Source organism: Schistocerca americana, chromosome 1 (genome assembly GCF_021461395.2).
Source record: "Schistocerca americana isolate TAMUIC-IGC-003095 chromosome 1, iqSchAmer2.1, whole genome shotgun sequence".
In the NCBI taxonomy this organism is placed as follows: Eukaryota; Metazoa; Arthropoda; class Insecta; order Orthoptera; family Acrididae; genus Schistocerca; species Schistocerca americana.
The window spans coordinates 192528590-192540649 of NC_060119.1; the positions used below are offsets into that span (position 1 = coordinate 192528590).

At 39.5% G+C, this 12060-nt stretch overlaps 1 protein-coding gene across 1 annotated transcript in view; it reads left to right on the forward strand.

The window, feature by feature from the left end:
* Positions 1-12060, forward strand: part of LOC124593870 (G protein-coupled receptor kinase 1) — a 1124106-nt gene that overhangs the window by 1087565 nt on the left and 24481 nt on the right. Inside the window, exons 10-12 of the mRNA XM_047132253.1 lie at positions 5705-5846; positions 10355-10529; positions 10788-10888. Coding sequence (XP_046988209.1) covers positions 5705-5846; positions 10355-10529; positions 10788-10888 — 418 coding nt within the window. The remainder of the gene's footprint in view (positions 1-5704; positions 5847-10354; positions 10530-10787; positions 10889-12060) is intronic.

Sequence of the window (12060 nt, forward strand, 5' to 3'; positions counted from 1 at the left end):
ACTGATGCAGAGGGGCAGCCTGGTTCTGAGCACAAACTCCGCAAGTCTGTATCAGATGTTCAATGTCATGATTGATCAGTAGCCAGTAGATGTGATTTCACACCAACACCTTCATTCTAGTTATACCTCAGTGTGATGCATGAAGCAACTGGCGAATCTAAGGGCACAACAGTGAGGGGACAACCACTTGACAGAATTGCTCCTCTATGGCGAGCTTGAGAATCCTGTGGACAATGTTTGGTCAAGCACGATTCGCATCCAAAGACACACACTCTGGCTAACTGATCTGGACTACTGGAATGATTTTCTGGAAAACTGGGACAACAGCCATGGTAGTCACAGCCTCTTGTGCTGTCAATGGAAAATCTGATAGGGTTTGCTGCAAGGCATCATCCATTGTGACCACAAGAGCTTCTTACCAGTAGAACCCCAGATTGGGCCCAACCAATAGCCATGAGAAAGTGCATCAGCACTGGCATGCTGGGCAGTGGAATGGTAATGAATGTCATAAGAATAGTTAAAGGAAAAGAGGGCCCACCAAATCAACCAGTGGGCAGTTCTATCCGGCAGCTTGGAACAAGGACCAAACAAGGAAACTCAACAGTTTGTGGCCAGTGATGAGGAGGAAGATGTGAAACGTTTTAACCCAAAAAATAATTGCTAGCATCTCCCTTTCCACATGTGAGTAGTTTTGTTGCACAGCACAAAGCATCCTCGACACATGCGTGATGAACTGTTTGGTGCTGTCCAGCTTCCAATGGGACAGGATAGCACAAATGTCATACTGGGATGCATCACAGGCCAGGGTCAAAAGCTTATCTGGTGTACAGAAGACCAGACAGGGAACAAAGCACAAACATTACTTGAAAGACTGAAAGGCTTATTGACAACCTGCAGACCAGAGAAATGTAATGGCCTTCTGGCAATGGCTGCGAAATCTTACCCAAAAAAGACTGGAGCTCCTTCACTGGTATGTTGAAAGTGGCCTTAATGTGGTTGTCCGTGGGGACGAGATCACATGACCAAAAAAATGCACTTTTGGGGAGAAAAAACTGTATTTTTCCAGCTTGCAGTGAACTACATTTTCCAGGAGGAGTTGGAAAACTAACTGAAGGTTCCATAAATGCTTCTACCAAGTTGGGCCCGTGACTCGGATATCATCAAGGTAACTGATGCAACAGGGAATGTCCTGAATCATCTTCTTCAAATATTGTTTCTAAATTCTCATTGCAGACGAGATTCCAAATGGCAAGCAAATTAAAGTGTTGAAACCCAAAGGGGTTCAGGAAAGTCTGAGAAATTACATTCAATGGCAACTGCAGACAAGCAACACACAAGTTGATACAGGAAAAATACTGACCCCGGACAACTTTGCCAACAACTCCACTTGCCACAGAATGGGATATGGATCCATGACACATTGTGCAATGACTGTTTAAAATTTCCACAAAGGCACATGGTGCCACCGAACATCTGAATCAGCAACAAAGCAGTGTCCAACTGACTCGACGAAATAGGAGAAATGGCACCCTGACCCTGCCAATGCTGCAACTCAGTGTTTACCATGCTGCACATGACGAAGGGAATGAGGCAGGGCAACAAAATTTCGGACTCACCGATGACTTAAGAGAAACACATGCCTCAAAGTTTTCTGCCCAGCCCAAAGTATTCTCAAAAAACTGACTGTAGAACCACACTAAGGAGTCCAAATTGTGGAAAGGAGTGCAGTGAGACATTGAATGCGCTCTGTCAGTGTTCTGAAAGCTGAAAACAAGAAAGGTGTTGAGCCCAAAGATATAATGATGAATTTATTACTAACATCATAAGCTGCCATTCCACATTCTTGTAACACACGGAGATGGAGAATTGCCCTCGCAAGAGGATGCACTGTTTATTATAAAACACAGCCTGATGGAGCAGCCGTTTCAACTACAGACACAGCAGGATCATGTATGCATCCAAATTAATGATGCTATCTGAAACTTCCATGTCTACTTGAAATTCGACCAACCACCCAGCCTCAAACAGTGTCAGCAAATTTGCTGGGGCGACTAGTGCAGAGTGAGGCAACACTGGAGTCCAGGGAAAACACTGGGCTGTTTTACGCCTGACTTGTGGCTCACTGATTGTCGCAAACAGCGAGAAGATGTTCTGTCTGATGACATACACCACACATGTCCTCCACATGTGGGCAGTCTCGGCAAACGTGCAACAAATGACAACTGGGGCAGGACTGCTGGGTTGCCCAACATGTGAAACGAGAATGATGCCATGAACCTGAAACTCACCACAGGTGGGAATTATGATGCTGCTAGTGATGGGAACTTGCCAAGATTCAAGTTTTGGACGACTTGACATAAACTCGAGGCAACTTGACCAACTGGATCAACAATACATCTTACCTGATAGTGCAGCAAGAACTGGTGCAGATTAATTATTCCACCTTTCTGTAACCTCACTGAGACTGGCAAGTGGCATCATGGGTGGTGGGTTGGAGAAGGAAACTGCCCTGTGGACGGATGGCCCCCACTGCTGAGGCAAGAGTGTTAAGCAAGTCTCCATTCTGGGCTATCAGTGTCTGCATCTGCTCCTTTTTCTGCTACTGCTTCTTTTGTAGGTGCAACTGTTCGTGCCAGCATTGCAGAAATGCCAGGCTCATGGTTAGCCAAAGTGAACACTATGAAAATCAGGGGTGGGGTTGGGGATGGAGATTGTAGATATGCATACAATAATATTCTCAGCATGTGGCTGGTGCAGTTGGCTAATGACTGAGCACACAACAGCTCTCAATGCAAGTGCAGGGCTAGTTCCATGGACATTGGCCTGCTCTGCTGATTGCCACTCACAAGTAAACACTTCTGTCAGTAGTCTACCCATATGACACGGCATGTGCACCCTCTATGGTAGGTGTCTGAACTTCTCCACCGTTTAACCTGTGCCAGCTCATGTGCCTCCACTGGGGCATCTGCTGGTGGGGTACTGAAACTAACTTTGGAGTTAAATTGAATTTACATCTGCGAATCCAAATAGCATGGAATTGTGTGAGTGTCTAACAAGATATTCTTTCACTTTGCCTTTGAATATCTGAGGATTTCTATTTCCTGCCTGATGACTGTAATAGATTTTTGTATTAGAATATAAGTACTAGAATATAGAACTCCATTCTGAACTTTTCACAAGATCTGCAGTCCATATGGAAGTAATTATTGTTTATTAACAGCGGTGCATGATACCCCACACCATGCACTGATAGTGGCTTATGGAGCATCTGAACATACATGTAGGTATTGTGGATGTAAATATTGCAGTTCATCCTACATTCATTGTTGTTGTTAACTGCAAATAGCAGTAGGGAGTAAATGTATTGACACCAAAGTTTAAGAACTTCTAGGTTAATGAAGAGGTCTATGTAGGCTATTTGTCACAATTCCTCCATCCCCCTGTCCTATTACATACTACCACTTTCAGGTGGTCTTTGAATATCTGAGAGTTTTCAATTTCCTAATCTTCATGAGTTTTGGCTAACTTTTTTTATTGTCCCAGATGTAAGGAATATCATCTCCAACATACTTTATACCTTTTCTGACATAGTATTCTGTCACCCACCAACCAATAAAACATGTTTCTCCATCATGGCATGTAAGCTTTTTGTCACTTGCATCATACATTTGTGAAAGAACCAGGTATGTGATCTGTTAGAGGCCAAGTTATTTGTGAAAGCTACTGAGTTGAATATCTGCTTTACTGCAGCCTCTACATGCCTTTCTCTGTGGACAACAATACTGCTCAACCAGTTGTGATTGATACTACAGTCGCATCACAATTTTTGCTGTCTGCGCCCACTCCCTCGTATCCCTCTCCTGAAACACTTTCTCTGACTTATAAATTACATGGATAAAAAATGTATCAGTGCAGTAGTGTCTAGTGTATTTGGGTCTATGCTTCTTAAGATACTAATGAATATTTCTGCCTATTTTCAGCTAAGTGTTTCATTGGCTTACTTATTGCACAGCAGACAATGGCACCCAGGTTGATGCTGTGTCCCTTAATTGCTCAAACCATTTGATGTGATTTCACAGTGTCATCTAATAAAGAAATATGAGTGAGCATGCTGGATATTGGACCAGCTTTGTGACTGGATTGAAGCATTCCTAACAAATAGAACACAACATCTCATTCTTAATAAAGAGAACACTCACATGTACCCCAATGATGTGTTATAAAACCATTATTGTTCGCAATATATGCATATGGCCTAGTGAATAATGTCAGGAGTTCCACAAGGCTGTTTGCAGATGACTTTGTTACTTGTAGGGAAGTCGTAATGTAAAAAAAGTACAGCACAATGCAAGAAAATCTATAGAGAACTGATGCTTGGTTCAAGGACTGACCCTCAGAATAAACAAACATAATGTGTCACATATAAATATATACAAAAACCTGTTGTTGCTTATTACACAATTGCTGAACTATCACTGGAAACAGCCACATACATTAAATATTTGAAAATATGCATGTCGACCAACTCAAAGTGGAACAATCAAATAAAATAAATCATAGGAAAGGCATATAAATGACTGAAATTCATCAGAAGGATCTATAGGAAGATTAGTTTACTGATGAAGGAAGTAGCTTAGGAAACCCTCATATGACCAGTCAGTCATAGATCCTTGCAAGATTGCAAGCTCATACCCAGCAAGTTGCATGGGAATTAGCTGCCTGCCTTCCTCCTATCTCTCCAGAAAAAGGGTTATGATCTTTGCAAGATGAACTCATATTCTGTCACACCAACCAACCAGATGTAGCAGTTCAAGCAAATTCAGAATGTGTAATGGATACTGAATAGTTGTATGTGTATTCAGAGAATCATTTGTCATGAAATGTCAAAACTATTGTGTCATTAATCAATATTCTCATTGCAACTGTGAATTCCAGGTAGCTCTAGTTTCCAAACACTCCCAGTAAAGTTAAACCTTCAGTTTGCTATGTTTTTCTTGTGTTAACACACAATGTCATAAACTACTAAATACAATTACAGAAAATATTTGAATTTAATTTAATGTTACATACCTGACAGCAAAACAATATCTACAAATCCCGTACAAACTACGCACTGTGAGTTTATTGCATTGTAGGTAGCAGATACCTGTTATAAAGTGGTAGCATTATTATGTTTCTTTATTAATAAATATAGTTTTTCAATACTGTCAGAGTTTCATTTTGTGATTTATTTCATCCTCTGGTGTTTTACTTTCATCATTTTGAGGAACATGGTAGATTGCATTTAGTGAGAGCAGTGTAAAACATTTTTTACATAAATTGAATACATTGGCTACATGAAAGTACTAGTGCAGCAACACAATCTTCTAGTAAACAAATAACCTGTTTTGTCTGGTTGTGTATCCCTAAATTTGCTGAATGTTGTTACATAAAAAATTTGTTCTTTGAAAAATGGACACACATTAATGTGGAGCAGGTAGTATGTCTACTCGTGTGATAATGAGTAGGCCTGGATAAAGGAATTTATTAACAACATAATTTGTTTAGTCATGTTTGCAGTTGCAGTCAGGTGGAGGAAAGAAAGGCAAAAAAATCAAATACACTAATGTTTTAATAATGTGATTTCTTCTGGTTTTTGACAGCACATCAACTTATGTCTTTGTTTAATATTCTTATTTTTAAATTTGTTGCATGTCTATTACAGGTTTAGAACATATGCATAGACGTTTTATAGTATATCGTGACCTAAAGCCAGCGAACATCCTTTTGGATGAACATGGGCATGTACGAATATCGGATCTTGGTCTAGCATGCGACTTCTCGAAGAAGAAACCTCATGCAAGTGTGTAGGTATTGCTTGTGCTATTCTGTTTCAGTTTTGCATCAATACAGTGTTATTAGTAATAAAAAAATTTGCCAGTGTTGTGGAATGTTTATTTTCTCTCTTTACTATGTAAGGTAATAAAACATGACTCTGATACTTATCTTCCTAACAAGCTTTGAAGAAAGTTTTGTCTTTCATTTCTTGTTTTTTACTTGTTTTAAATATATATGCACCAAGAAAAATATTTAATGAACATAAAGTTTGGTCTTTCCTCTTCAACTGTCAGTCCCACGATTGTTGCATTATATGTCCCACGAGCATCTAATTCCCTTTAACATCATCACTCTTACACATCCATATATGTTTTCCTTTTCTTCCAGCCATTTGTTTTGCATACTTGGGCCTCCTCGCATTTTCTTCTGTGATACAATTTGATGGTGATGCTAATAGGTTTGCATTATAAGCACACCAGACAAAAAATTAGTCCATCCCAAGAGATTTCATGTGTACCATTGATAATGGTCTTAATTTATTAAGGAAGACAGTCCTCAGGTTTCTTCAAGTATGCTGTATCCAGATGATACCACCCAGGATTGATTAGATCTTGTAGAGCTGTCAGACTGTGGGGATGTCAAGTACTATGTTGCACCTGCTGATCCAAATAGTCCTAGATATTTTCACTGGGATTAATATCATGTGATTTAGTGAGCCAGTCAAGGTGCAGTAGGGAGTCTGAGTTCTCAGCAGCATGCAGTCCTGTAAACACAGCTGTTGTCATCTTGGAAGATAGGAGTACACAACCTACTCATCATGACGATATAGAAGAAAAGGCAACACTTGATTATCAGTAATTCTGAAACAAAAATCCTGGTTCATTTCGGGAAGGCAACACTTGGTCATCAGTAATTCTGAAACAAACATTCTGGTTCATTTCTCATTAATAAAACCATTTTAGATATTATCCAGAAATTATGTTGAGGCTGTGGATTTACACAAGAAGAAAATAATCCTGGTTCATGTTCACAGTAACCTGAACGAATTGAACCAAGTCATGGTATACAAAACACTGACCTCCTCCTCCCTCAAAAAAGAAGTTACAGAACCATCTACGACGTGAACTCAACACTTTGCATTGCTTCAAAAGAGTCAGAATCCTAGCTTGTTGGACCAAACTACATGCCTCCAGTCAGCTACTGCCCAGTTTCTGTGTTGTTTGGCCTATTGAATATATACAGCATTGAGTAGCACTATGAGTAATGGCATTTTGTGAGATATCTGACTGCAACTGTCCACTATGTGCTGTTATCATAACAATGTTCACTCTGAAACTGGTTGAGATGGGTGTGAATTCACTGAAAGCAACATTTCTTGTTGGCTTTGAAACCAGTTGTCATTGACAGTGTGCAACACTTGTCTCTGGTCCATGTTGGTTCTGATCTTTTTATAACTACTGTTCTTATGCTGCATTACAACACAAAGTCTTGTCAGTGTGATTATTTTTTCCAAAAATGAATTTTCTGCATTTTGCATTTCAGTTAATTTGTGACAGGTATCCACAGATCATTGTTGTTCTTTGGGAATCAAGGCATGCAGGAAAAACTTTCACACACTTTCCTCTTCTTCAAAACATTTTGGAGAATTTTCGTGAACACTTGATTTAAAAATGTTGCTCCTTGCAATTTGTGACAAAACAGTATTGACACATTATAGCCGCACATCCACTATTTCACACTGTCTGTTCACAAACAACTGGTCAAATGTATGCCTGTTTGTTTATACTTGGTGGTTCAAGTCGCCCCTGGAGTTTTGCTCTGTCACATAAAGCCACTTGGAACTATTTGGATGGATGGTGTATGTTTAAAATTCAGCTAATGAGAGCTGCTTTAAACTAGTTGTAGCAAGGCAGACATAGTCAATTACACATATTATGTAATGTAAGAATGCTTTTCTTAATGTCAATAAAAGCTGTGGAACCCAGGGTTCAGAAATTATTCATGATACCATAACATTAATAATGTATGAATGTTTTAATTTTATACTGAACTGCATCTATAATGGCGAAAGCCATGTGGAGTATTCAAGCAGAAAATAAATCAGATTTGTTGTGTCATAGCTACTGATTGTGGACATAATTGAGAATGTATTTGCAGATTAAAAAAGTTTAAGGGTACAATACCATCTTTCTCTTGTACTGTTGAAATTGTGTATTGAAGAAGCAGAAGAAGCAACATGGGGAATAAAACAAAGGTTCAGAAATCTAATTGAATTTCAGGAGGGAAGGATGTCAATGACAATGTTCACTGATACGGCTATTCTCTATGAAAGAGAGAAATAATTAAGAGATTTGTTGGATGGAATTGGGGGGGGGGGGAGACCTGGAAAGATGATATCAATTTTGATCTGATGATGGCATATGTCACCTGGAGGATAGTAGATGTACTAATAAAGGTTTCAGTATCATCTGCCACCAGATAGCTTAGTGGCATAGCTACTAAAGTGCCATCTGCATCTGCCTTTTAATAGGGAATGCTCATGACCAGAAGGCTCAATGTGGTGCAAATCTGTGAAGCAAGCAGGCATATGGTTCCGTCAGAGAATTGCCAGACAAGTCGGACATGTTGCATCAGTTGTGAAATGATACTGCTGTCAGTCATCATGTCAACATTCTCACACACTTAGATGAGTTTCTGGATGTCCATGAGACACAAATGCCCATTAGGATTTCATATTGTAAGGGCAGCAGCAGCAGATCATACAGCTACCACATCACAGATAAGAGGGCTTATGAGCCAGACGTCTCAACATGAGGGGTTGCATACCAGTTGTTAGCAGTGGGACTATAAGTATGCACACTTCTAGCCCACCTTTCACTCACACAATAGTGTTAACATGCATGGCTCGACTGGTGCCATCGGATGATCACTTGGAAGGTGAAATGACACGCTGTGGTCTTCAGCGATGAAAGGAGATTCTGTCTGCACACAAGTGATGGTCCTTTGCATGTACAATGTAGACCTGGTGAGTGCTGTCATGTTGAGTGGATTTGTCCAAGGCACCCTGGTCCCGCCCTAGACCTAATGGTCTGGGGTGCGATAAGCTACATCTATCTTTCACCTTTGTTGTTTCCTGAGTGGTTGCTAACCAGCACTTGCTATGTGCAGAATATTATTAGACCCATTATTTTGCTGTTTTTGTGACAGGAAGGTAATGTGTTGTTCCAACAGGATAGAGCTCACTCACACACTGCCTGAGAAACCTGATGGTCTCTGCAAGACATGCAGAAATTTCACTGTCCACCAGGATCTCAGCACTTTTCTCCAATCAAGCACATGTGGGATATGATGGGACAAAAGTGACTCGTGAGACTTGTCAACCAAAAACTCCTACAAAACTATGTGAATAGGTTGAGTAGGTATGGTATAATGTATCCCAGGACAGTATTCACCACCCGTGTGATTGACTGGATGCCAGAGGCAGCACCTGCATTGCCACTTGCGGAGACTGCACCATGAGTAATATGGGTGTTTCAGCATGGGTCAATACATGATACCTCAGAACTATTTGCGCTATTGATCTGTAAATGTAATCACTCATGTACTCCATATGCACTGTTGCAACAGTAAATATTGAGTGTGTTGGGAACCAGTAAAAGGGTGTACAGATTTTTTTCTGACAATGTATTTTGATGACCAGCAGAAATGAAACTAGTGAAAAACTAATTACGGTATCAAAACTGGGGACCACATACTACATGAAGCTAAGGAATTCTGTTGCCTTGGAAACAAACTAATGTGTGAAAAGCAAGGAGAGCAAGAAGCAGACTGGTGCAGGCAAAAAGAGCATTCCTCACCAAAAGCAGTTCACTGGTAACAAACATAGGCATTAATTTGAGATGGAGGTTTCTGAGACTTTACTTCTGGAGCACAGCACCATGTGTAAGTGAATCTAGTTGGTCTGTGGGAAAACCAGGAAATAAGAGAGCCGAAGAATCTGAGATGTGGTGTTGCAGTAGGATGCTGAAAATTGAGTGTAATGATAAGAAATGAGGTTCTGTGCAGTATTGAACCAGAAAGAAATATGTTGAAAACACTTCTAGAAGAAGAAACAGGATGATAGGATATATGTTTATGACATCGGGAACAACTTTATAGAACTAAATGGATTCATAAAAGGCAAAATCTTTAGTGAAAAACAGCCATTGGGATATAACAAACAAATAACTAAAGCCTAAAAAAGTAATGTCATCTGATCCACTTAAAACTATTTCATTGTTTGGAAACAGCATTAACAACATGTGTGATATACTAACTTGCAAAGTGGTCTGCCAATTCCATGAATAATTAATTTTATTTAGTGTTTAGGGTGCCCATCATCTGTTCACTTACATCAAATTGAGATGCTCTTCTACACCTCCCCCCCCCCCCCCCCACCCCTCCCTTCCAGTATTCTCTATCCTACATATTTTTCCTCTTTGATAATTGTTTGTGTATGTCTTTTGAAGTGAACTACATTATGCTTTGGGATTTTCAGTGGGACTCATGGTTACATGGCTCCAGAAGTTCTCTCAAAAGGAACTGCCTATGATTCCAGTGCAGACTGGTTTTCTTTTGGCTGCATGCTGTACAAACTACTCAAAGGACACAGTCCATTCAGGCAACACAAAACAAAAGACAAACATGAAATTGACAGAATGACGTTAACCATGGTAAGTCCTTGGAGCTTTTATTTTTTAGTTAGTTTTACAAATACATGACAAACTTTAAAATCTATTTGTCTGTTTGAAGTATTCTGTAATTACTGTTGCAATCCATTATTTCAGTTGTTTTATTTTAGATTGCCCTATTTTGCTGTAATTTGAGCTGTTTTTTCATGAAGTAACATGTTATAAGAAACATTATACTGTTGCACTGCTGTACAATCAAAATATTGGAAGAAATGAGATTAATTATAAACTTTTTTACAGAATGTAGAGCTTCCAGAATCCTTTTCGAAGGAACTACGGTCTCTCCTGGAAGGACTGCTGCAACGTGACATAGACAAGAGACTGGGCTGCAAAGGAAATGGGTAAAACTTGTGTAATACTACTTTTAAAATCGGTCCACTCACGACAGTGTTTTGGACAGCATTTGGCCCAGATACCATTTGTACACCTGTTAGAAGAACGGGCATGCTGTAGCTGTCGTACTGTACAGGGTCAAAATTTAAACATTACACGCTTCTTCCAGCTCAGGAAAATTGTGCATCTTATAAAAGCACCATTTTTTCTGGGGCGCTCCTGTCAAACCCCAAAAAACCTTGACGTTAGTTTCAAAAAGTACCAATTGTGGCGATGGCCATTTATTTTCTTTTTTCATGGTAAAGTCTCAAAATTTTTACCATATGTTCGTAAGATGATATTCTCATGAACCCCAAAAGTTTTTCAGAATCATTATCCACTACTGAGATCCAGAAGTTCAAAATTACGATACTTTTGCACTTAAAATATGCACACAGTACACAGTCTGAGGTGTAAATGGGATCTTAATAGACCTAGTAAACACATGGCAAGGAGGTCTAGGGTCATTGCAAGGATCCTGAGGTCAGCAAACTATGTGTTTAGTCAGCTCTTTTTCGCTAATAAAATTTGTTATATTCTGTTTGTGCATAATGTACACTTCACTTCTATACAACTATGGCCTAAGTGATACTGCAGTGACAAAAAATTGCTAAAATGGTTCTTAAAATGCCTGAAAAGAACTTAAATGACTGCTAAAGATTATGTAAAACTGGAAAGACTGCAAATTCAGTAAAATATTTCTAAATGTTTTTGCGCTTGTAACATACAGTTCATAAGCTGGGCATTTTCGGTGAATTGTGATTGATGAGCAAAGTATCCAGAACACTTGTAAAGCCAACGATTTTGTGCTAAACTTATATTATGTATATTTATTTGTTGTTTGAAAGTGTCGAAGTATATAAATGTGCCAAAGTATGTAAATCAACAGGCAAAACTTTACTGAGTACAGAGTTTGTTTTATATATGCAGCACACCATGCTGCAGCAGGGAAAAGACGGGAACAGCTGAACAATGCTCCTGTTGCAGTACAAAAAAGGCAAATATGTGCCTCTTTAAAAGACTATAACAGAAAATTTAGGAACCAGCTGCCTCAATCCTTGTTCTACCTTCCTCACCAAAAATTTTATCATGCAGACATATTCACACTGTTTTTTACTGGAAGGGGGTAGAAGAGGCAATG